Source organism: Bos taurus, chromosome 24 (assembly GCF_002263795.3).
Source record: "Bos taurus isolate L1 Dominette 01449 registration number 42190680 breed Hereford chromosome 24, ARS-UCD2.0, whole genome shotgun sequence".
NCBI lineage: Eukaryota > Metazoa > Chordata > Mammalia > Artiodactyla > Bovidae > Bos > Bos taurus.
Window position 1 is genome coordinate 24,411,546 of NC_037351.1, and position 27,523 is coordinate 24,439,068.

The 27,523-nt window shown below is 38.5% G+C and overlaps 1 protein-coding gene across 1 annotated transcript in view; it reads left to right on the forward strand.

The window, feature by feature from the left end:
• Nucleotides 1–27,523, forward strand: part of KLHL14 (kelch like family member 14) — a 113,075-nt gene that overhangs the window by 26,545 nt on the left and 59,007 nt on the right. Inside the window, exon 2 of the mRNA NM_001192466.2 lies at nt 7,809–7,930. Coding sequence (NP_001179395.2) covers nt 7,809–7,930 — 122 coding nt within the window. The remainder of the gene's footprint in view (nt 1–7,808; nt 7,931–27,523) is intronic.

Below are 27,523 nucleotides of genomic sequence, written 5' to 3' on the forward strand. Positions count from 1 at the left end.
TTCGCACATCTCCTGTGTATCTTGGTAAAAGGTTAATTAATTAACTAGTGTTTTAAGCAAACTGCAAGAGGATATGCTTTGGCAGAACCAAGAAATCATTGAAGAAAAGGAAGATATAGGATCCAGGAACAAAAATGTACATTTAACAAGAGTTGGGAAGGGAAATCCCAGGATGCTATCTGTCCCATAGACCTGAAGAGCAAATCAGACTCAGAATGAAGAAGAAAAAGTAAAGGGTGTAGGAAGGAAATTCTGAGAAAAAAAAGTGAGGCAGGGCAAAAAATGATGCTTGAGCTTGAACATTTGAAAAAAAATATATAACTAGTTATAAATGTATGGTGGTTCCAAAGGAGTGTGCTGTGCTGTGCTTAGTCACTCAGTCACTTTGTGACCCATGGGCTGTAGCCTGCCAGGCCCCTATATCCATGGGATTCTCCAGGCAAGAATACTGGAGTGAGTTGTCACGCCCTCCTCCAGGGAATCTTCCCAATCCAGGGATCAAACCCAGGTCTCCCAAATTGCAGGCAGATTCTTTACCATCTCTCTTCCCTGGTGGCTCAGTCAGTAAAGAGTCTGCCCGTAATACAAGAGACCCAGGTTCAATCCCTACGTGAGGAAGATCCCCTGGAGAAGGCAATGGCAACCCACTCCAGTATTCTTGCCTGGAGAATCCCATGGACAGAGGAGCCTGGCAGGCTGCAGTCCATGGGGTCGCAAAGAGTCAGACATGACTGAGCATGCACAGACTTACCCCCATTTACACTGCCACTTCAAAACTGCTTAGTTTTTCCATTATACATTTGTTTAAACACACACACACTTCTAAAGACCGTATATGGGGAGCTACAGGGTAAAAATCCAAATATTTATGTATCATTTCAGAGAGAATGAATTGGGATAATTAAAATATATAAACAATGGAAATGTGATGCTATTATTTTTAAGTAATAAAATTTTGATGGGGATATGGGATACTCACTTATCTACCTGCATATTACACAAAAGAATAGCTACATCGATGATACGGCAATGATGGGAAGGAGGAGGACAAAGAGAAAAGTGATGGTGATAGATAGCATTTGATTGGCACTGTTATAAATGGTTTACATGTATATGTGTGTGTGTGTGTGTGTGTGTGTGTGTTTAGCCCTGAGCATTAAACAAACCTATGCTTTAGATCTATTCTTATCCAATTTTACAAACGAGATTCAAGAGGGCAAAGAGGCTAGCCCAAGGTCACTCATTTCAGAATGTGTGTATGCTAAGTTGCTTCAGTCGTCTTCAATTCTTTGCAACCCTATGAACTGTAGCCCGCCAGGCTCGTCTGTCCATGAGATACTCCAGGCAAGAATACTGGAGTGGGTTGCCATGCCCTCCTCCAGGGAATCTTCCCAACCCAGAGGTCCAACTGGCTTCCCTTAAGTCTCCCGCATTGGCAGCTGGGCTCTTTACCACTAGCGCCACCTGGGAAGCCCCATCTCAGAATAGTGGAAGCCAAACATCTCACTAATTGTCAGATCTACACCCTTAACAACCAGGCTGTCCTACTTGGAGAATCATGATGTTTCTGATGGATGTCCCCACTAGGATGGAAGTAACTACCATGAGGAATAGGGAATATTTTCTTCTTGTTCACACTATGATTTTTAGTGTTTAAAACACAGTAGAAACTGGAACATAGTAGAAACTCAGTAATTGTTAAATGACAGATGAAACAAAGTCTCAATCAGTAGAGGACATACAAGCATTTAAAAAGAGTCATGCATTGATGTTTAAAATACTTAACTAAAAGAAATACAGGATAGGGGAAAAACTGACTTGAATATCTGGCTTGTCTTGCTTTAAAAAAAAATCTGTATTTGTAGTCAACTGGAAGCTGTACAGGAACCAACACTGTGCCATGCCAGCTGAAAGACCATTGTCATTTTGGAAAGCCTTAAAAAAAAGTATGTCCATCACATATTGTATTTGTTATATGTGTACAGTTCTGACCTTCACATTTTTTAAAGGGACAGTGATTGTCTAGAATACACTCAAGAAGGTGAACAGCATAGTAAAGAAAATTAAAACTTTTTCAGAAAGAAAGGGAAATTTTCAACATGGAAAAGAGAAGACACATAGCAACTATCTTCCAGTATTGGAAAAGTGCCATGACAAAGAGCCGGGCACTTGTTATTTTTCTCTGAAAGACTTTTCAGCTCAGCATCAGGAGAAGAAAAAATAGATTTAACACAAGTGTCCAATAGCTTTCCACAGTAGAGTGCATTTGAAAAACTAAGATCCATTTCCTTATAAATTTCCAAGTTAATAATAATGTTTACTTATTTAAAAAAAAAAAAACTATTGAAAGGATTTCTACATTATATGGAGAACTGAACCAAATGAGTGGCCTGAAGTCTGCCTGTGTGTCAGAATCAACCAGAAAACTGTAACATTATTGATTTTTAAGACCTCATCCCACTGAAACATAACCTCTGGAAATTGAGACCTAAGAATTTAATCTCAAAAATCTGAGTTTTTTAATCCCCTCAGGTGATTCTGATGACTTTCCAGGCTTGGGAATTGCTGAAGAAGACAAATTTAAACTTCTCTTTTAATTCTCTGACTTAATGATTTTTCAGAATACTGCAGAACATTTTATTTAATAAATAGTTGAGAATAATTTGTTATCTGTAAAAAAACAGCCTAAATGTAGGTGGGTGGCTCTAAAGTGCCAGCAGACCAACTGACTTCTTAAATTGGTTAAAACTCTTCTTGCAACCTAGTTAATAAAAACTTTTTATATGTATCCTGCGAAGGAAAACTTTACCTGGCCTGTTTCCCAATTATTAAAGTTCCAAATCACTGAAATATAAATAAATGAGACTTTACCATACTTAGAACACCAGTATGATGAAAAATTTGTTTATACCAGGAGATTTTAGGTTATTCTTCAATCATTCATCCCCGGAACCAAAGTACCTCTGCGCACGAGCACACACGCATACATACGCACACACACGTACAAATGTGACACATGGTAAATGTTGGGTGATTACTGAGCTGGAACAAAGGAGACCTTCAAATTCCGTTGCCTTTTTAACCTTATATTTTTCTAAGCAGGAATCTAAGAACCCAAAGGCATGCAAATTGTATTATTAATCAGGACATTCTCAGCTCTTTAAGTTTCTCTAATTACTTACCTTTTAAATGTATTACTTTGGTCTAGGAAGTGCAAAGATGAGGAGTGAAAATAAATATTTAAAAAATATTAACAGACTTAAAGAGAATAGATTAAGTTTGGCTAAATTACTTTCCTATGTAAAGAGCTTCTAAAAAGTATACTATGTTGCCATATAAAGGAACTCTATTGCAATATTGTAGATTTTGTCTAATCTAAAATTAAACCTGTAAAGCTCTACTGGAATTGTTTAGAAGAGAATAATGGAAAGCCCCCTCAGCAAGTTAATTCAGATCCTTCTAATTTTACTTTTCTAGTTCACAAGGTATCTTTTTTCATGTTTTCAAATTGAAGTTCACACACATCAAATAAATGGCATGATAATCAGAGGTTTCAATATCTGATATGCATTCATTATTATCTGTCATTATTGTGATTGTCACTATTATAATTGCACACTGTAAAAAGAATGGGAGCTTTTCCACAGGAATTATTCACGTATATTAGTTTCTAGGAGTAATTGAATAGTTGACATTGCGTTTATATCAAAGTAAAATATGTGTTGGTTTTTCTCATTTGTTTTATTCTTAAGAAATAAGAAATGTAGAGTAATCTCTATTAGGTCTCTTTATTTGGCTCTTTATTTAAAGGTTCACAGTTTTATGTCATGTCCAAAGTATATTTTCTTATAACAAGGCTCAAAGACACCCATTATAATCTAATTGATAATTTTCTAAGGACATACAATTATAAGATAACAGCTAGGTAGTGAAATCCTCTTAATTAGCTTGTATTTATATATATGAACTCAACAAGAATCTCAGTGAAAAATACCACTTTTCTTTTTTAACTAATCAGGTTTGGCATAATGAAATAAAGCCCACATTGTACTGTGAATACTAAAGATTGATTTAAAAATCATTTACCTTAGAGTTTACATAGAACATTTCACTACATTGTTTCATATAATCCTCATGCAGATCAGATATTACTCCTCTATTTAAAGATAAGAAAACATAGGCTCTAAGAAGCCAAGTAATTTATACAAAGTCACTCTGCTAAATCACAAAATTAGTCCTAGAATCCGGGTCACCTGGGTCTTAACCAGAATTTATGTTAAAATAAAAAATTTTTAAGTGATTTGAATTTTAAAAAGATCGGTGACTTGGTATTTAGAAGACCTAAGTCTGAACACTGTTTCTGCCACTTTATTTGACTCTAAGAACTTTCTTACTCCCCTGTTGAGTGAACTATACCTAAGACAGTGCCGTTTTGATAATCGATGGAGAAATTGCCAAGAAAACCACTCAAATGCATTTTGTTGTTTTATGTGTTCTTTCTTCTGTGCTGTGCTACTTCTCACATGTTTTATCCCATTTTTGCTTTCTGTATGATTCACCTTCACAAGGTAGAGTATTGAACTTTATTTAGAATTGAATAGCATTAATATCAGGTTGGAACATGGAGTAACATAAGCTTTAGGAACAAAATACTCCATGTAAGAATGCCATAAATTGAATGAATGATGATATAAATGTAACAATGCAAAAGCTTTAGAATGTGTCTTCACTCACCAGGGAAGTCATCGTAATGACCTCAGAGCACTGTTCTCTTACAGAAAATACGCAGCCAATGGGGGATTTCCTTTCCTTCCATGTAATTCTTCAGGAGGCCTGGCTGGTTCAGAGACATGTCCTAGTTGATGCGGAGTCTCTCCTAGCTGCTTTGCCAGCTAACCCTTTGAGTCGTGTCTTTGCTGCCAGGACGGCAGTTGTTACTGTTTGCCAGCTGATCAGTGGCTTATGTATTGATAATCCCAGTCCAGTTTGTAGGGGACAGAAAGGACGAAGACTCTCCATCTTCTTTGGGCATCTTCTTTGGCTCTTTGGGCAGAAATGACAAAGACCCTTGATCCTCTCCTCATCTGGAGATATGGTCCGTCTCAGGAGATATTGAAAATCACCAGTGAGACTGGTCCAGGGAAATTGGCCTTATCAGTGAATCAAACACCCTTACTTGAGCATCATTTGAGCCATGCATTTATCTCCCTTTGTCGCTCCTGAAACACATTTTTTAAAGCCGTACATTTATTTAAATATTAAAACAGAGACCGAATTAACATTTGATAATTGACTTTGGTCATACCATTCCAATGAAGCCTTGCCTCTATATCTAATGGGTAGACATTAGTCCATCTACCCCCACTTTTGGGCTTCCCTGCAGACTTAGACGGTGAAGAATCCGCCTGCAATGTGGGAGACCTAGGTTTGATCCCTGGGTTGGGAAGATCCCCTGAAGGAGGGCACGGCAACCCACTCCAGTATTCTTGCCTTCTTGCCTGGAGAATCCTCCTGGACAGCGGAGCCTGACGGTCTACAGTCCGTGGGGTCTCAAAGAGTCGGCCACGACTGAGCAGCAAAGCACAGCCACCCCTACTTTCAGTCTAGAGCATGTCCATGCGTCAGATCACGACAGCCACAGAATCGCGACTTCTGGTTGAACGGGTGTGTCTACACATGGAAACTGACAGCAGTCTAAAAATACAGTTGCTGTCATCTTGTACTCACAGAGTGGTTATTTCGGCTAAAACTACAGAACAACAACAAAAAATAGTCTTATGTTAGTTCTGTAAACAGATATTTGGGAGATGATATGGCACTTGAGTTACGTATTATTTGCAAGTAAAAGAGAGATATGTACTGCACTGAGTTTCCTTAACCCTTGTCAACAAACCTCCCTAATGACTGAAATCCTCAAAATATGGAGCTTTTTACTATTATATTGTTACTGTTTTCCAACTACTGATCTATATGATCACCTTCATATACATATAGCCTGTATGATGGGCTTCCCTTGTGGCTCAGCTGGTAAAGAATCTGCCTGCACTGTGGGAGCCCTGGGTTCAATCCCTGGGTTGGAAGGATCCCCTGGGGAAGGGAACAGCTACCCACTCCAGTGTTCTGGCCTGGAGAATTCCATGGACTGTGTAGTACATGCGGTTGCAAAGAGTCAGACACAACTGAGTGACTTTCACTTTCACTACTGATCTATAAGATATATGAGTAGAGTTCCAAAGTACTTCAACTTCAAAATAGTTGAGTTTATTTTTGTTTGTGACAAAATTAATATCATAAGCTGATGTCACATTAAATATTCTACAAATACAGCTGCCCCCAGGCATGAGTCCCTGATACGAGTTTCTCCAGAAAGTGTTTTTTTCTGATGAGCCATACATGAAGCATTCAATGGCACCAGAGTTTCATTAAAGGAATTCTCTTGTTCCCTTCCTTCCCATGGAAATGTCGTTAACTGTATTAAGTTAACTCTCTGAATGTTAGGTTCTTAACCAACAAACAGCACTTCTCCACAAGGGCATACTTCGCCAAGCATCCTTGAATCAGAACAACCGTGATGAACGTGTAAGCATAGATTCGGAGCCACACAGTGGGTGGTGATCATATTTAAGAGGAACCCGTTTACATTTATTGACTTACTCCCTCCATCATGGTTGTTGCATTTCTTCCACCACCACCTTCAGCCTTTCAGGTAAATGAGAAGTTCAATTATATGTAAAGCGACCGTTAAATCAGCAGGGCCCTTGTGGGGGTCTGGGCCTCCCCTTCTCCCTCCAATCGCAAGTGAGCTCAATCCATTACTGTTCCCAGGATCGTACATCCATCAGGTCAAGTGTGCAGGGCAGGGTGCATCTTATAGCTTTTACTGCATATGAGATGTTGCAGGCCTGTTCTCAGGAACTGCCAGGCAGCCTGGGAATCACAGTCACGGTTAATAGCAGCGAATTGCCAGCTCTTGATGGGTGGGTAGTCACTCCTTTCAGTGGTTGCCCCCTGGGGGGAGAAGGTAGAAAAACAGAGGGAGGGAATTAGAGTGACTTTGCACAGTTGAGCAAGTTCATGCCGCTGGATCAGTGGCAAGCATTGGCAGGGCTCCGCTCCGGGGAGGCTCAGAACAACCTCACAGTCTCATTTTTACCAATTGGTGCTGCTGTGTTGCCAGTGGTGCCCAGGGATGGGGGAAGGGGGAGGAGGAGCTGGGAAGAGCATGAAGGCAGAAGTCTCATCTAAATTAAACAAAAAGTCCTGTTGGCGCTGGTGAACCCACCCCAGTTAGCCCCTGTGCTATTAATTGTACCAAACTGGTATTTGAAGTTCGCCGGGTGATTAAAGAGTTGGCTCACAAACTCTCTGCATAACCTTAATTTTTTCAAGGTTCTTTGAGTGGAGAATGGTTTATAATAATGATTTTGACTAATACGATTTTTGACATGCAACTTTAATGCTTAACCTTAGTACAACTCCAGAGCATTTCATGTGTACTCAGCTGTAAAGAGTGATGATTTAAAGGGATAATATAAGAAAAAGGTCGTTCTAGAATGAACCTCTAACAAATTGCATAAAAGGAGCTTATTATTCCTTGAGTATGGGGATATGCCGTGCTTCTGATCATTTCTTTGCTTGGTTCAAAAAAAATTTTTTTTTGGTTGAGAATGAATGGGAAAAGAAACAGGAAAAAAATGAAATAGAAATCTGCAAGCAGGGAACATTCTTTTGATGGTTATGATTTTGTTGCCACTAAAAAGGCTCTACAATAATGTGGTTATTCATCTCCTCTTTTGTTTTGGGTGAAGAATTCGCTCTAACAAGAAAATGCTGTTATTGGTCGGTGGATTGCCTCCTGGGCCGGACCGGCTCCCCAGCAATCTGGTCCAGTACTACGATGATGAAAAGAAGACCTGGAAAATCCTCACAAGTGAGTGCCTTTCTTTCTTTATTTACCCACCTATTTATTTCAACATAGAGCTATCTGGATTGGAAAACATGGTTAATCAAATTAGACATTTTATTGATTTGTTACCCTTTGGAAGTCTGTGAATGTATCACGAGAGGTCTAGAGTGAAAGACTAAATTGACATTGCAGAGGTGGCCAACTGGGTAGTGGGAAGACGCTTAAACGAAAAACTGGCCTAAAATCTGCACCAAGTTGCTGTGTCTGCTTGTGTTTCTTTCAAGAGAAATTCTTCAGTTATGTTTTTGCTCTTTGAAAAGGGAAAGCTTGCTGAACAGCAGTCAGCTAGTAAATTTCCTCAGGTCCAAATGGTTACTGAGTTCATTGTCTCTATAATTAACATTGGGTTTGCTTTAGAGGCGTCTTTGCTCGTTAACCTTTAGGCTGTGGTCTCCAGTCTTTAGAAAACCACCCCCTTCCCATGCTCCACTGCTCCCATGTCCACTGTTCAAAAGAACAGAGATACCCCAGTCCAAGCCTGACTGCATTAAATTGTGCTTGCAGACTTCCACCCAAGATTTTTCTCCTCCCTTCCTTAAAGGGTGATTGTGTTTTACAGCAAACCTCTTGCCTTGGGCACTGAGATTTGGAACTTATTGTTACATCGGTTATGATTCCCAATCTGACTCGGTCATGGAATCAAAAATCATCGTTTCTTGAGTGCAGCAGGCTGTGTGCACCAGTCCCCTCGTGGGCACAGTGGCTGCACTGGTCAATAAAACTAAATTTTAACTGTCAAAATTGCCCAGAGCTGTATAGATAAAATAATAAATGAGCAATTTTGATCCATAAATCAAAGCCATACATTTAAAACCCGCCAAAGTGAAAGTTAGATTTCCTTGTTGCATGTGTCTTTTGAAGCAGTTATATATTTTAGCAGATTTTTTAAAAAGTCGTTTCCTCTCCTCTTACGGAAAGCCCTTTAAAACAACAGAAAGAGGACAACAGTTTGCCCACAAATGCAAGAGAGGAGTAGAGGCATATGAGGTGGTGCTTGGAATAATACATTTCGCAGCTGGCTTACTCCAGCAAACCTGCAGACCTGTAGTAGCATTGTCCAGAAACTGCAATGGGAAGGCTCACTGGACACCTACACACTCTGGCTGTAGTAACGAAGTAGTGGAGGGTAGCTGCCAGATTAGGAAGGAAAAAACAAAAGTAAGTTAGAGATACCCTCAAATGATATTCATTCTCTTTTTGACAAAATACTGTTCACAGTAGTTGAAACATCTGAATGAGTGACCCTGATGCTGGGAAAGATTGAGGGCAGGAGGAGAAGGGGGTGACCAGGGATGGTTGAATGGCATTATCAACTCACTGGACATGAGTTTGAGCAGACTTGGGAGATAGTGAAGGACAGGGAAGCCTGGCGTGCTGCACTTCATGGGGTCGCAAAGAGTTGGACATGACCTGAACAACCAAAATGAGTGCCCAAGCTGTGTTTTTCAAGATGCATCAGAAACTCAAGCTAAAGTAAAACCAAAGAATCAATTTTCTGATACTTGATCAATAGAGAATGTCTACACAGAATGAGATGTGGATACCCAGAGGAGGTGAGAGGGAAGAGGAAGGACAAGAGATTCTTGATGAAAAAGGACAAAAACAGAGGCCAGGGGACAGGGAGATATTAGACCCAAACAATAAATGATATTCGTTCACAAATACATCTCTTTTCCCAGGTACATCAGGCAGGGTCCAATTATCTAGTGGTTTGAAGGCCTTCATTAAAGGCAAAAAGATTAATTAAAACATTATGAACAACTCATGAAAAGTCTTATGTTCCTTTCAAGCCTTGTTCAGAAAGAGAGTGCTCATCTAATTTATTGTTCAACCTGGGAAGCTTAGAGTCTGAAATGGGGATCTGTTAATTCTTCTGGGACAACAGGTAGGACCAGAACATAGGGTCACCCTACTTCATTTCCTTATATTGCCTGATTAACTCTTTACTTAGTGAAGTGCAGTAAGAAAGCATGAACTTGAGTTGGTCAGACCTAGGTTTGAACCCATGTCTGTGACCTTGAGCAAGTCATGTAAATGTCTTGAATCATGGCTTATTCATTCTGTCAACATCCTTTCAGTATTTTTAAAATAAAATTGTGTTGGTAAACCATCAAGCACACAGCAGGAACTCAAAAAATTGCAAATGTTACTGCTATTGTTGTAACACTACCACCAATATTGGCACAAGGACTGTATGTACCTTTGTATTTTCGAGGTATCAGTCAACTCAAGCTCTCCAAGCAGAGGGGAGACAAATTACACTGTAACAGATCCAGTACTAAATCCACCATTCTGGAGTACGGAGACCATTTTCTCTAGTTTTCATGCATTGAACGTAGACGTCTTCAGACTAAGAAGTAAAGACATATGGGTTCTGTTGACTTCATCAGATTTGAAATTGGAAGGAAATAAAGACATTAATGTATAGAAAAGCTCTAATAGAAACATGTTCAAAACTCTTGGATCTTTTTTCCTATACTTAGGCTCATAACTCTAAAATAAATGTCTACTCTACTGATACTCTCCATTTCACTGGGCTTGCACTCTAAGAAATCAAGTTTATTACCTTCTGGGCTGTGACTACACGGTCCCATGTGAAAGCATATTTTTCAGGTTTATGGGAGAAATATAGACAGTCTATTTAGATGATTTCTGCTGCTGGTTTGTATTTTTTAATTAAGGCATCTCATTTGGCCAAATTGAATTAATATGTCAGTTAACTGATCAATTTCCACACTGTTGGGGCCATCTAACCCCATGGGACTGTAGCCCTCCAGGCTCTCATTTCATGGACTTCTCCAGGTAAGAATACTGGAATGGGTTGCCATTTCCTCCTCCAGGGGATCTTCCTGATCCAGGGATTGAACCTGCATTTCCTGCATTGCAGGCAGTTTCTTTACTGCTGAGCCACCAGGGAAGTCCCCAATAATAAGTGAAAAAGTGTTTCTTAGTGGATAAGAAGGTGTCCAAATTCTCCCCAAATCTAATGAAATATTAGGGATTGCAGAACTGCTCATGGTCATTTATTTTGACCCCAAAGAACTGCTAAGACAGTTGACAGGAAGTTGAAGATGCCAATTAATGCTTGTAGACAGTTCCTGGTGTGGAGTCTGTTTATGTATTGAATGACTCTCTTCATAAGAACTAACAAATAAGTTAACCAGCGGAAACCTAAAATCTGAGATTGCCTAGAGCCTGTGAATCGTAGAATCCTTTGCCCACTTGACTTGAGCATTTTTAGCCTGTCTCACAAGTGTGTTTTTTTTAGAAGGATGTCATCCCCAGGTGGGTGCACAGATGCCCACTTATGGGAGTCATACCCCTTGCACATGTATAATAAGAAGAAAAAGAAGAATTAAGAGGAAAGTCAGTCACAACTTTCTTTACCTCTTATTCTGTTGTTTTATTTATGTTTTAGAAACACTATCTGAAGGGGTCCACAAATAACAATAAATTGAATATGGTGGAGGTCAGTGGAAGTGAAAAGGTGATTCTACCTAACATAAAGAAAATAAAATTCAACAGTCTAGCTAACCAGTGGCTTGGTCTAACCAAACAGCAAAGGGAACACTTACTCTCCCTGAAAAGATTGTTTTGGTAACATACTAACACAGCCTTCATTTTTATCTTTCTAAAAAAAAATTGTTTTGGTAACATGCTAACACAGCCTTCATTTTTATCTTTCTCTTTGGGAAAAAAAAATCACTTATATAACATTGTAAAATTAACATTATGAATTGTAACGGAGCTCCCCAGCCTCTATCAGCAACATTCTAAGAAATACCCTGTAAAAATGAAGGTTAAGTCCTTTTGTAAGTGTGAAATATTAAGTATTAACAAGAAAATTGGCATTGTTGTTTCTCTTGACTGTTAATAATGAAAGGGAAGTTGAAATGCACTTTTGTTCATTTTTATTTTACAGTACTGCTTTTCTTGCATTTCTCACTCCTGCACGCAGTCTCCCGTTTCATTCTTAACTTATTAGGAAGCGGTACAGGAGACATGAATACTAAAATGGCCAATGCGAAAAGCGTGCCTCTTGCACTTTGCAGGCCTTAAATCCTTCCTGTAAAGATCAAGGAAAATGGTCCCTGCGGCTGCTGTGAACTGCTGTAATGTATGACTGACATTTCAAAGTTTTCACAAAGTCCTCGTGTGGAAGCAGCTTGCCTTCCTTCTCACAAGATGGTACTGAGGGGCTGTCAATTCTTTGGGTTCCCCACTGACCATTGTCTTTACTGGTGGGTAAAGTGTTTCCCTGAAATTGACCTTGTTTTGCTGACATTCCAGATAAGAGATTCTACTTATTCGGGGCTTCTTATTGTTTTCCTTGAGCAATTCCAGGAAAAGGGATTTCAAAATATAGATTTCCCTCTCCACATGCCGATAATGATTTCCCTTCAGTAAGGTTAGAAGGAAAATTAGAAGAGCTGAGTTAGAAAGGTGTGTTCCTCCTTTTGGCCGCTTTCAGATGCCTCTGTTAGCAGGCGGAGAACCGCCTTTGTTCCTCTTCCTCTCAATTTACAACTCTGCCCTCTACTTGGAAGTGCAAGGATTTGGGAATTTGTATTTTTTCAGTCATAGAAAATAAAGGGAACCATTGTACAGAGGTTTCTTGGGCTTCCTATCTGGTTTGTGGAGGACCTTGAACTTGATCCTGTCCATGCAGGAATAGTTTGGGGGCTGGGTGTCATCAATTTCTTTTAGGAGAGTCACAGAGATGAGAGGCTGGTGGATGCTTGATTTAAAAAAAAAAAAAAAACATATCTTCCATAAACGTTGAAGAAAGAATACTGAGAAAACACATCTTGCGTCAGACATTGAACTTCAATTCCAAAAGATAAATGTAGATTTGATATTTAGCCAATATTTGAGCAGCGGAGAATGGTTTAATTGCTGGTTACTCAGGGAATAATAAACCTGCACATTGACAGTTTAATTGGACTCCTTTCTTGGGCTTCTGTTTCTTGATTTCAGTTCATTTCTGTTCTTTGAGGATATATTGGAGAGGTGGAGATGGCAAGTTAGTGGAAAACAATCACTTCTTATGATGATTTGCTTTGAAAGAAATAAAAAGCAAAATTAATTGAGGGTTCTATACCTTTATGTTCCCTTTATTCGGGTTATCTTTATTACCCATAACGAAAACCCACTTGTTTAGCTTAATTTCTAGACAGGTAGGTAGAGTCTGTGGATAGTGCGTTTTGCATTGCAAGAGAACCTCAGAAAAGAACTAGGTACTTCCAGAATGACTCTAAATGCCTGGGAAGCATTTAAACTTAACTGCAGACCTTATTCCTTTATGAAGCAAGCAATTATTGAATACCTACTCTGTGCTAGGTGGTAAGGTAGAAGGTGATCAAATCTCCTCTCAAGAACCCAAGGAGGCAATGAAAGCAAGATTGTGCTGAGAAATAAACAGGAGAAGCTGGGCTTACATGGGAGCCCAGAAAGTACCCTTCATCTATACATGGGAGGTTAGGAAGGCTTCCGTAAAAGTGACCTTCTGCAAAACTGAGAAAAATGCCTAGGAATTATTGATGCAAAGAGGTGGATGATCAGGACTTCCCTGGTGGTCCAGTGGCTAAGACTCAGAGCTCCTATTGCAGAGGGCTCGGGTTCAATCCCAGGTCAGGGAACTAGACCCCATATGTGGCAACTAAAAAGATCCTGCATGCTGTGACTAAAGACCCCGCAGTACTGCACTAAGACTGAATAAATAAATGAATAAACAAATATTTTTAACAAGAGATGAATGATAAAGTATTTTAATAAGAGGGCCCCATACTGGGAGTGCCAAACAGCAAGAGACAGTTGGTACCTTCTAGAAACTGAAATGAATTTGTGTATCTATAGGAGAGCCTGAGGTCGAGGAATTATGTGGTGGGACTGGAGAGTTAACCAAGAACCATATTATACAGAACCATTTCAAAGAATTGTTAAGATAGGCTCAAGAAAAAGAACCGAGAGGAGAGATACGCCTCTAATTTTTGTTTGTGTTAATGAAAACACAGTGATCGAAACGCAGTGATTTAAAATGCTACTTTAAAAAAAGTAGCATGGCAGTTGTTCTCTATTAGCTTGGAATTTTGAATTTCAGTTCATTGAATAATGGTTTCTAGGACTTTGGACAAAGAAAAAGGAGACAGAGTTCTGTTTGGACTTTTAAAATATGTTAGCATCTAATTTTATCTTCAATGAGCTCAATTCTAATTTGGGACCCATGGCTGCACATTGCTATATATCTTGAATTATTTGCTGCTGTGTATTCATGCACCAGTGCATTAGTGGATTTTTCATAGATTTTTAAAAAAAAATATGTGTCGTGGTCACTCCAAATATTGTATTTCAAGTAAGTTGGGTGCCTAGAAAAACCGGTTGGCTTTATTTCTGGTTTATATATACCTCCCTTGAATATAGCAATTGCTTTTTCTCCAGAGGACAGAATGGGTACCAATAATTCCGATGATGCCTTCTTTACACACCAGCTGTGGTATTTGCTACTGAATCTGGCGTGAAGGAGTTATGAGTGATACAGGCTGCTCAGATTTGCTCTGTGTCAATCCTAGGCAAATTGCAGACAAAGTCTAGCAAACCACTGAATGTGAGCCCTGAAAAATTAAATGATCTTCTCACTCAACCCTCTCATCTTGCACATTAATTTCATTCATTCAGCAAATATAGTTGATACCTTCTGTGTAGCAGGCATTGCTCTAGATGCAGAAAAAACAGTGCTGAGTCAAAGCAAATAGCATCATGTCTTCACCAAACCTCGAGTTTACTGGAGGAATCAGCATTAATAAATAATCCCATTAGGGTGCTGGAGATCGACAGGTACACACTGCTATATTTAAAATGGATAACCAACAAGGGCATACTGTATAGCATAGGGAACTCTGTTCAATGTTATGTGGCAGCCTGGATGGGAGGGGGGTTTGGAAGAGAATGGATACATGTATATGTATGGCTGAGTCATTTTGCTATTCACCTGAAACTGTCACAACATTGTCAGTCGGCTATACTCCAATATAAAACAAAAAGTAAACTAGATAAATAATCTCAGATAGCAGTATATAATAACAAAATGTGATGTGCTCCGAAGGAAGGGTATAAAATATATAAGATCATGGAATGAAGAGATCAGATCTAGTGTAGGAGTCATGAATGATATCACCAAAGAAGGTGACATGTGAGCTGAGAACAGAAGAAATTTCATGCTGAATCAAAAGTGTGTCTTCTTCAAATGGCCAATAGACATATGAAAAGATGTTCAAAAACCACTAATTATCAGAGAAATGCAAATCAAAACTACATCACACTGCTCTGAATGGCCATGATTAAAACGTCTACAAAGAATAAACGCTGGGGAGAACATGAAGAAAAGAGAAATTTCCTACACTGTTGGTGAGAATTTGGTAGCCAGCTACCCAAGTAAAGATGTGAGAGATGATTCCCCCAGGTTAGTTAAGAAAATCCCATAGACAGAGGAGCCTGGCAGGGTACAGTCCATGGAGTCACAGAAAGTCAGACACAAGTTAGCCACTGAAACACTTAAGACCTTGAAGAAAGAAGGTGCTTGGCTAAACTCAGAGTGAGGGAAAGAAACACATGTCATGGGGCTAAAGAGATTAGCAGAAACCAGATCCTGTAGGCACTTTCTACAGCATGTTCATGATGTTGGCTTTCACTTTAAATGACTGACGGAGCAGAGGTGTTGCACCCAGAGTCACATGACGATTTAGTGGTAGGATGAGGAACAGAATACTGGTCTCTGGGTTTTCATCAGACGGGGCTGCCTCTCTATCTCACCAACAGGTGCTATTAGTCAAGACTCCAGGCAGATGAATGGGACTTAATCTGTGTTGACCCATCACACCCATGACAGTCTAAACGGATCCAAGGCACTGGGATTAGTTCCATGTTCAGAGAGTAGAACTGTTGCAGGTTAATTGAATGAATCCCCTACTCCTAGAGGTCAAGAATATAATCTTGGTTTGTGGACTAATCTGCAAATTAGGAGGTGCAAGTGATGAAATTTACATGTAAGGTTACTGACAAGCCATAATTCTATGAAGATTTCTTGACAGCTTAAATCTGTCTTGGTAGCAGTATCAAAAATGAAACCACACACTCACACACACACACACACACACACACATGCGCACGCACACACGCAGAGCCACATCTTTCAGGACAGACAGATCTAAATTGAAATAGACCCCGTGCTTCCTCTCTGATCCTTGTCACCCACAATGTAGATATAATTATACTCACTTCTTAGATTTATTGTGAGAGTTAAATAAAAATAATATAAGCTCTGGGCTCAGTATCTGGAATATAGTTGTTCCCTGATACATTTTTATTCCATTTGACTCGATTTTGTATTGTTTTACAACTAGACAGAAGTGAATCTTCTGCTCTTATGATCCAAGATTTGAGAAAGAAGACATGCTTTTTTTTCTTTCTGTAACAGGTATACATTTTCTTTTATTTTTTAATCTAATTACATATCTTTCTTAATTTTTTTGAAGTATAGTTGATTTACAATATTAATTTCTGCTGTATAGCAAAGTAACTTTGTTATATTGTATATATAATATACATGTAGATCATTTTCCATTATGGTTTATTATGGGATATTGAATATAGTTCCCTGGGCTATATACTAGGACTTTGTTTTTCGGCCATCCTATTTATAATAGTTTGCATCTGCTAACTGCAAACTCACAATCCGCCCCCACCAACCCTATCCCACCACTCTCCTCCTTAGCAACCACAGTCAGTTCTCCACTTTCTCTACTTTTGTTGAGTCTGATTTCTGTTTGGTAGATCTGTTAATTTGTGTCATATTTTCGATTCCACATATAAATGATATCATATGGTATTTGCTTTCTCTTTCTGACTTACTTTGCTTAGTATAATTTCTAGGTCCATCCATATTGCTACAAATGACATTATTTCATTCCTTTTCATGGCTAAGTAATATTCCCTGGTATATATACCACATCTTTATTCATTCATCTGTTGGACATTTAGGTTGATTCTATGTCTTGGGTATTGTAAATAGTACCGCTATGAACATAGAGGTGCACATGTCTTTTTTAATTATAGTTTTTCTAGGTATATGTTCAGAGTGGGATTGCTGAATCATATGGAAACTCTACTTTTAGTTTTTAGGAGCCTCCATGCTGTTTTCCAAAGTGGCTGCAGCTACCAAATTCTCACCCACAGTGTAGGAAATTTCTCTTTTCTTCATGTTCTCCCCAGCATTTATTCTTTGTAGACGTTTTAATCATGGCCATTCTGACCAGTTTGATGTAGTTTTGATTTGCATTTCTCTGATAATTAGTGGTTTTTGAACATCTTTTCATATGTCTATTGGCCATTTGAAGAAGACACACTTTTGATTCACAATGAAATTTCTATTTCTAGCCTGAAGATCTGTGTGTCAATCAGGACAGGCTAGATTATGCTGTGGTAACAAACAACCCTAAAATCTTAAATCAGCAAAAAAGTTATTTCTCACTCATGCTACATGCCAGCACATGTTGGTAGAGGGCGTCATTCAGGGATCCAGGCTTACAGGGCTCCATCTTAACATGTAGCAACCATCAGTGCAGCAGAGCCAAGAATGAGCCGCAAGCATCTTGCACTGGCAATTAAAAATGACATTTGTCATTTCAGCTCCGTCACGGGGTTTATTTGAGACACCTCTTGATCTTCCCTGGTAGCTCAGATGGTAAAGAATCCGCCTGCAAAGCAGGAGACCCAGGCTCGATCCCTGGGTCAGAAAGATTCCCTGGAGAAGGGAATGGAAACCTATGCCAGTATTCTTGTCTGGAGAATCCCATGAACAGAGGAGCCTGGCGGCTTATAGTCCATGGAGTCACAAAGAGTCGGACCCGACTGAGCAACTAACACTTTCACACTTTCACTTGACCTGGAAACCAAATAAAGAGACAAATTTTCTGGCTCCCTCGCACATAATGCACAGTGATGGATTAGGCACAAGTTGAGCACAACAGACTCTTTAATTTAGAAAGAGCATAGCACTTTAGCAACCCCACCAAATAGGCATTTGGAAAGTTGACTATCCAAATGTATGTTCTTGATGAGAGTCCTCCCTAATTCTGTTCACCGTCCTTTGCTCTCTGTGGCCATGGCTCCACTGTATGGGAGGTTCTTCCTTATCTGAAGTCAACCTGAGGGTTCTGCACTTCCTAGGAGTGGAAGAGTTTTCTAAGTACATTTCATGTCTAAGATATGTAGCAGATGATGATTATTTTAAGTCACTAATGGTCACAGCCTCTTGTAGTCCAAACTGGGGAGTCTTTGGGTAATTCATCCTCTAAATAAACTCAGCTGTCTTCTTATATTTCCATCTACTCCATGGCCAATGACCATATGCACTTTTCTGATATATTCTTATATTGCTTTTTCCTTTTTTTCTTATCCCCATTTCTCTCTCTCATCTCTCTCTTTCTTTTCTCTTCCTACTACTGTATATATTTGGATATCTACCTGGCTTTACTGAGGAAGTTCTCTTTTTACTCTTTTCCCTGAGTTAGAAGAGTTTACTGGATGTCTTACCCTTCATTAAAACTTTCTTCTAAGATACTCTAAAGTAGTAAAATTACAGTGAAAGCCACACTTTTTTTTTTTTTTTTAGTTTGGAGCAAAGGAAGGTTTATTGTAAGGCCAAGCAAAGAAAATGGGTGGCTTGGGCTCAGAAACCCTGAACTCTAAAGCCATACTTTTAATTTTTTTTGTCAGTAACTGAGGTTTTTAAAATCTTTATTGGAGTATAGTTGATCTACAATATTGTGTAACTTTCAGGGTACAGTAAAGCATATTAGTTATACATATACCTATATCCACTCTGTTTTAGATTCTTTTCCCATGGAGGCCATCACAGAGTTCCCTGTGGTATACTGTAGGTTCTTTTTAGTTAGCTATTTTATCTATAGTACTCTGTATATGTCAATCTCTCAGTTTTTACCTCCTCCCCTTACCACAAATTTGTTTTCTATATCTGTAACTCTATTTATATTTTGTAGATAAGTTCATTTGTACCTTTTTTTTAGATTCCACATATAAATGATATCATACGATATTTGTTTTTCTCTGTCTGACTTACATGTCTCAGTATGGCAATCTCTAGATCCATCCAGTTGCTGCAAATGGCATTATTTTGTTCTCTTTTTTTTCATGGCTGAGTGGTACTCTGTTGTATATATGTACCACATCTTCCTTATCCATTCCTCTACTGATAGACAGAAGCTGAGTTTGAATTTATGTCATTTGCTCAAAATTCTTTCCAATTTCACCTTTTCCCAGATGGGTCTGAAAAGCATTGCTTCTTCTAACGTTGCACACTCCTGGTTTTCGAGACTATTTCTTTCAATCCTACTTATAAATATGCAGACTTTTTTTGTGTGAGATCATCTCTTCTTTGTAGATCTAGCCAAGTGCAGCCAACAGCAACCAATACACACTATCAACATTTTTGATATCTCTCTTATCTGTTTTTTAACCTCTTCTCTTGGAGGTGGATGTTTATTAAGTAACACATGAGCCACCCAAGTAAAAGCAAACAACAATTTTTTTGATATGTTATATTTTTATTAAAATTTTTAAAATTAATTAATTTATTTTAATCGGAGGATAATTGCTCTACAATATTGTGGTGGTTTTTGCCACACATTGACATGAATCAGCCACAGGTGCACTTGTACCCCTGCATCCTGAACCCCACCCACCTCTCTCCCCACCCCATCCCTCTGGGTTGTCCCAGAGCACTGGCTTTGAGTGCCCACAAAGTGGTTTTCCATATCATAACGTGCATTCCCATCTTTCCACCTTCCAGGGTCAGTTTCCTTGTCATCAGCTCCTGGGTCCTCTTAGTACCAATGCCTATATCTTTTAGAGGCTAGGCTAGGTTAGACAGTAACAACGATCCCTAAATCCTAGTGGCTTCTATAAGTAAAGATTTATTTCTTTCCATATCACATGTCTGTGATAAGTTACCTAGGGCTCTGTTCCGTTTCTTCTCATTCCGGTACTCACGTTGATGGAAATTCCACTACTATTTGGCTTATTATGGTTGCCAAGGCAAGGGAGAGAAAAATTTCATAATGACTCTTTGAGCTTTTTAAGTCACACTGACTCTTTAAGAGTTAACACATTTTATTGGCAAAAACAAATCACCTGGCCATGCCTAACTTCAAAGTAGGTAGAGAAATGAAATCCTCCCAAGCTCTCAAATAAAGAATAACCAAAAACTTGTTTAATAGCCTGAATGGTTACAACAGTGCATCCTTATGTTCAACAAGTATTTGGTTCCGTCTTCTTCAATCAAAGTATTCTCATTTCTCTTATGAACAGTTATCTGTCAGAAGTCACAGCTGCTCCATGCATCTTTCTATCTCTTCCTGCATCAGTGTGACTTTTATTGTTGGGACAGATCTTTATTCATAGAAGATTACAAACATGTATATTAAAGGAAAAAATTTAAAGTATACTCCAAATATTAGTATAAGGCATTTGAAAGGGAATTTTTCTAATTTTGACTTCCCACAAATAGTTTAAGTATGTCTGAGTTTATGTAATTTTACTATTCTGTTTATTATATGCCAACTAATATACATCTATATAGTTTATACAAAACAGATATAAATATAAATCATAGAGATACACATAATTCCCATAGGACAGAATGGTTTTTATCATCAATAGAGATGATAAAAGGGAATTGAAATGACTTTTAAACTTACAACAAAACAGTGAAAAGAAAGCTTATTATATGCAAGTAACTCTGTCAGAATAAACGAGTAACTAAGGAAAGGGCAAATAAACACACTTACAACATAACCCTGGTGGCATCAAGGAGCTAAATCTATATTTTGTGAATATCTGGTCAGGTAGAATTTTTGGCTTTGTGTGGCATACAGAAAATGACTCCATTATGGGGGAATGATCACTCTGTGACCATGCTTTAATACTTATTAGTGAGATTGCTTTTGATGAAGCAAACAGTTGTGCTTCACAGAAGATATCTTAAAGGCCTGACCATATTAGCTGGCATTAAAGATGGCTTTGTAAAAGAGGAATATTGAGCAGATACTTTCTGATCACTGTGTCTGGATGTCAAGGCAAACTACTACTCCTTTCAGTGTGTACTAACTATTAATCCTACTGACAGGCCATATTTTGGTCATGAAGTCTTAATTTCTTTAAAGAAAAGATTTTAAGATTGAATCCCAGTTATTTAGCTAGAACAATAATCATTGTGAGTTTCAAAGACAAAAGTCTTGCCACATTTTTATGTTGAGAACTGCAAAGCACTTTCAGAAAATCCTACTGCTAAGGCAATGATGTATCACTTTCACTTTCATTATATGTTTTTAATCAGAGCGTGACTTCACACTAGACAAAGCGATGCTTTATGCATGGTCTCACTTGTTTTTGCTAAAATCTTTTGACATGATTAATTTTACTTTAATGCTTTTGTCTTGTTGTAATGGTAAGGATGATGGGTATAAACCAGGCAAAAATACATGCTTTTCTATTATAATGCCTCTGAGCATTAAAAATATCTTAGATGAAAGGGAAAAAAAAATCACAGGAGACTGGTTGGACTGGAATTAAATTTCTTGCTACCTGAACACGGAGTACATGAGATTTTAAAAAAATGATTCAGTCATTGTTTTTAGTTTTATTTTTGGTATTTTATAGCAATTTATTCAACTGTATGATTAGATCAGAAGAGGAGGAGAGAGATTGTGTAGCTCACGTATTTCTTGATCTTATTTGTCGCTTTGTAGCATTTACCTCCTTCACAGTGTCGAGGGACCAAAAAATTAACCAATTCCGTGTGAGGTGTATCTCAACCAGATGCAGGTAAGGTAAGCCATACTCTACTATAGTGATGTTTGGCATTGGATATAGGCTAGTTTTGTATGGTACTAATTTTCAGTCTACAAAAATTGAATAAAATATTCTTTGTCCACATTACAGAAAAGCAGGGATGTAGGTGACTTTAAGAAGAAAACAATAGACCATTCAACAAGAGAGATATCCTGTGAGCAGTTGTCCGGGTATCAGTTCTACAATCTTCACTTCTCCTTTTGTCCTTCATAAATGATGGGGTTGCCTACCTCTATTACAAGAGTATGACACTTTCCTTTTTCTACACAACCTGTCTGCTTGTTGTATTTGCCTCCTAAATAAATCCTATTATAGTGCCAATGTCATCCAGTGCTGTGTAATGCAAGTTTATGCAGTGATGGAAATGTTCAGTAACTGCACAATCCAATATGGCAGCCAGGAGCCCTGTGTGGCTATGGAGCATGTTAACCGTGGCTGATACAACTGAGAAACTGAATTTCTCATTTTATTTCATTTTGATGAATTTAAATTTAGATAGCCCTTTGTGACGAATGGCTTCTGTATCAACAGCACAGCTCTAGATAAAGTTGTATGATGTGGTCACTGTCACTTAGGAGAGCTGTCTGCCACCCCAGCTCTACCGGCCCAAAGCTGTTCCCCTCTAAGCAAGGTTAAAAAGAGGTGACTCCATGAAATAACTCAATTCAAAGGACACCCAGTGAGCCACCTGTGGGTTCTCTTCTAGGTGCCGTGACTTCACCTCATTCTCTCCTACGAGTCCCTACTTTTTCATAGAGGTTACCTGCTGCATTCATTTCCTGGGGCTGCCATAAAAAGTACCCAAAACTGGATGGCTTAAAATAATAAACACTTATTCTCTCACAGGTCTGGAGACGAGAAGTCCAAAATCTAAGTGTCCAGACATGCTAGGGGGAAATGCTTCCTTGCGTTTTCTCAGTTTCTGGCGGCTCCTGGCAGTCCTTGGTATTCTTCGGTTCGCAGCTTCATCACTTCTGTCTGTGCTCGGTCTTTCCCTGGACATCTCCCCCATGCCACTCCTCCGCATCTGTGTCTAAATCTTCCTCTCCTTTCTCTTATAAAGACATCTGTCACTGGCTTTAGGGTTCACCCTAATCTGCTATGACCTCACCTTAACTTGATTACATCTGCCAAAACTGTATTTCCAAATAAGGTTAGAATTTAAGCATATCTTTTGGGGAGACACAGTTCAGCTCACTGTGGTTGACAAGTGATACATATCAGAACACATACGAAAACAAAGAATTGTTAAACACTTGCTGTGTGCAAGGCACACATTCTAGGCACTTCACTTGCATTATTTGTTTGAGTCTCACAACAGCACTTTATGGTTTTAGGCGCTGTGATTATTTCTACTTCAGAAGAAGAAATGGAGGTACAGAGACATTAAGCCATTTGCTCAAGGTCACGCAGATGGTAAATGGCAGAGCCAAAATGTGTACCCAAATAAAGCTCCAGAGCCTGTACCCTTTTCTCTTCCTCATTACAGTAGTAATGACCGAGTGCAAACTGGAAAAAGTGTTAAAGGTGAAGCAAGACTAGACTTCTGCATTTTATACAGAATAAAATGGGATATTCTCTGCCCAAGCAGAATATATTAATATCCTAAATACGTATGTTTGTTTCTTGAGATTTCCACTGCCCCCTTTGTTGTTAATGGAAGATTGAAGAAAGAATATGATACATACTGGGTTATTTTTAGGTGAAAATTACTTTAGAAAGAGGTGATTTATACTTCCTGGGGTCTTGCAATTCCTTCACTTGCAAAAATTATAATTATAAGGCCTGTGTGTCAAAACACAGTGTCCTAAAGAGGGGAAGGCTGTGCATTTTGCTCTCTCAGCGTGGTCGTCTGATTTATCTTGTACTAATGACGCTAAGGTATTCCTCAGCCTGGCTGCATTGGTAAATCTCAGATCTTTGTTTCCTGTTCATTCATAAATTTGCTTGAAGTTTTTCATTACCGAAATCATTAACTTTACCAAATATCAGTAGCTGTTCTTGTCTGTGCATAAAATTTCCTAGGATTAAATTACTTCTTCCATGTTACAGCTTGCATTTAAAAAACAAAATGATAAGGCATCATTTTTTGTCTTTATTATTGTCAAAAACCCAAATCATTTTCCCCACCTGCATGATAACCAAAAGATACATGTGCAGATGAATTAAGGAGACGTGTAATGGTTATTTGCTTTCAATCTTATTAGTCAATTTGTAAGGTTTGATATCCTATATTGTGTTTGTTACAAATACATGTAAATAGACTTCTTGATCTAATTCAGAAAGTAATCAACAATAGTTCTCATAATTTATATGTATCTTTAACATCCAGTTCACTTGCTAATCTCAGCATTGGGCATTCATCTTCCATGCCTTGTTCCAGCTGGTTTCAGCTCTGAACTGAAAAGCTTGAGTGGATGTGGGTACAAGATGAAGCCAGAAAAAAAAAAAAGATGAAGCCAGAAGTGTGGCAGTATCCAGCACTTTCACTGGCGGGAATAACCTTTCTTAACCTCTGGAAAATTTTTTAATTTTCCACATTCTGTTTTATTATTTTGTCTTTTAACTGAAACTTTTTTTTTTTTTTTTTTCAGCTTTTTATTTTTTTTTATTTATTTTTTTTTTATTCTTCCAATTTTATTTTATTTTTAAACTTTACATAATTGTATTAGTTTTGCCAAATATCAAAATGAATCCACCACAGGTATACATGTGTTCCCCATCCTGAACCCTCCTCCCTCCTCCCTCCCCATACCATCCCTCTGGGCCGTCCCAGTGCACCAGCCCCAAGCATCCAGCATCGTGCATCGAACCTGGACTGGCAACTCGTTTCCTACATGATATTTTACATGTTTCATTGCCATTCTCCCAAATCTTCCCACCCTCTCCCTCTCCCACAGAGTCCATAAGACTGTTCTATACATCAGTGTCTCTTTTGCTGTCTCGTACACCGGGTTATTGTTACCATCTTTCTAAATTCCATATATATGCGTTAGTATACTGTATTTATGTTTTTCCTTCTGGCTTACTTCACTCTGTATAATAGGCTCCAGTTTCATCCACCTCATTAGAACTGATTCAAATGTATTCTTTTTAATGGCTGAGTAATACTCCATTGTGTATATGTACCACAGCTTTCTTATCCATTCATCTGCTGATGGACATCTAGGTTGCTTCCATGTCTTGGCTATTATAAACAGTGCTGCGATGAACATTGGGGTACACGTGTCTCTTTCCCTTCTGGTTTCCTCAGTGTGTATGCCCAGCAGTGGGGTTGCTGGATCATAAGGCAGTTCTATTTCCAGTTTTTTAAGGAATCTCCACACTGTTCTCCATAGTGGCTGTACTAGTTTGCATTCCCACCAACAGTGTAAGAGGGTTCCCTTTTCTCCACACCCTCTCCAGCATTTATTGCTTGTAGACTTTTGGATCGCAGCCATTCTGACTGGTGTGAAATGGTACCTCATAGTGGTTTTGATTTGCATTTCTCTGATAATGAGTGATGTTGAGCATCTTTTCATGTGTTTGTTAGCCATCTGTATGTCTTTTTTGGAGAAATGTCTATTTAGTTCTTTGGCCCATTTTTTGATTGGGTCGTTTATTTTTCTGGAGTTGAGCTGTAGGAGTTGCTTGTATATTTTTGAGATTAGTTGTTTGTCGGTTGCTTCATTTGCTATTATTTTCTCCCATTCTGAAGGCTGTCTTTTCACCTTGCTAATAGTTTCCTTTGATGTGCAGAAGCTTTTAAGGTTAATTAGGTCCCATTTGTTTATTTTTGCTTTTATTTCCAATATTCTGGGAGGTGGGTCATAGAGGATCCTGCTGTGATGTATGTCGGAGAGTGTTTTTTATTTTGCCTTTTTTTCCATGGAGTTAACCATATTACCTTTTCTGAGATCGACATCCTTTTGAACATGAAACATTTGTTAATGATTTCTGTTCCCTAGGAGAAATGTTTTCGTCTGTTTTTTAAATTTTTATTAAAATATGTGAGGAACTGACTTATTGGAAAAGACCCTGATGTTGGGAAAGATTGAGGGCAGGAGGAGAAGGTGTCTATAGAGGATGAGATGGTTGGATAGCATCACCAACTCAATGGACGTGAGTTTGAGCAAACTCCAGGAGATGGTGAAGGACAGGGAAGCCTGACGTGCTACAGTCCATGGAGTCTCTGAGTCAGACACGACTTAGTGACTGACATAGTTGATTTATAATGCTGTGTTAGTTTCAAGAGCACAGCAAAGTGATTCAGATATATATATATATATATATATATATTCTTTTTTAGATTATTTTCCACTATAGGTTATTAGAAGATATTGAGTATAGTATCCTGTGCTATACAGTATTTCCTTGTTAGTAATCTATTTTATATATAGTAGTCTGTATATTCTAATCTGAAACTCCTAATTTATCCCTTCCCCTTGCCCCCTTTGGTAGTCATAAGTTTGTTTGCTGTGTCTGTGAGTCTATTTCTGGGTTGTAAATGAGTGCACGTGGATCATTTGTTTAGATTCCACATATAGGCAACATCAGATGATATTTGTCTTCGACTGGCTTACTTCATTTAGAATGATACTCTCCGGGTCCATCCATATTGCTGCAGATGAAATTATTTCCTTCTTTTTTATGGCTAAGCACTATTCCATTGTGTATATATACCACCTCCTCTTTATCCATTCATCTCAGTGAACTTTTGGGGTTCTTCCATGTCTTGGCTACTGTAAATAGTGCTGCTATGAACACTGGGGGTACATGTATCTTTTTGAATTAGAGTTTTCTCTGGATATATGCCCAGGAGTGGGATTGCTGGATTATAGAGTAACTATACTTTCAGTTTTTTAAAGAACCTCCATAGTGGCTGCACCAATTTATATTCCCACCAACAGTGGAGAGGGGTCCTTTTTCTCCACATCCTCTCCAGAGTTTATTATATGTTGATGTATTCTTTTTTGTTTTTTTTTTTTTTAAGAAAGGAACAGAAACATGAAATACATATCTCTTTTTTTAAGAACAACTTTGTTCCTTTTACCAAATAAAGTTCAGTTATTTACAGAAATGATAGCCAATGCCTGATTCTATCATGGTCTGAGAAAAGTCAAGGATGAGAGAGAGTTCAATTCCCTAATTGCGGCTGGAAGCGTGAACACTCATTAACATTACTGGAAAATAACAAGATATTTATTCTGCTCAAAGTAGGTTAGTAGCATCACCTCATGCACGTTGCTTCCTTAAGCAGAACTGGTGGGGGCAGGGAGAGCACAAAGCAGACCTTCCAAGGTCTTCCGAGCTGCTTGTTTGCAGTGCATAATATGTCACTTGACAGAGTGCAAATGTGTGAATATAAACATATTTCCACAGAATAAATAATTTCTATGCCAAATTTTCCCTTTGAGAAGAATATGTTAGTAATAGCTGTCTGTCCAGGAGTCAGCAAAATTTTTCCATCAAGAGCCAGATAGTAAATATTCAAGGCCTGTAGCCATAAGATCTCCATCACAGGTATATTCAGCTACCAACGTAGCATGAATGCAGCCATAGACAGTAAGTAAATGAATAACTGCAACTGTGTTCCAATAAAATTTTATTTATAAAAATAAGTGGAGAGGGACTTCCTGGTCATCCAGTGGT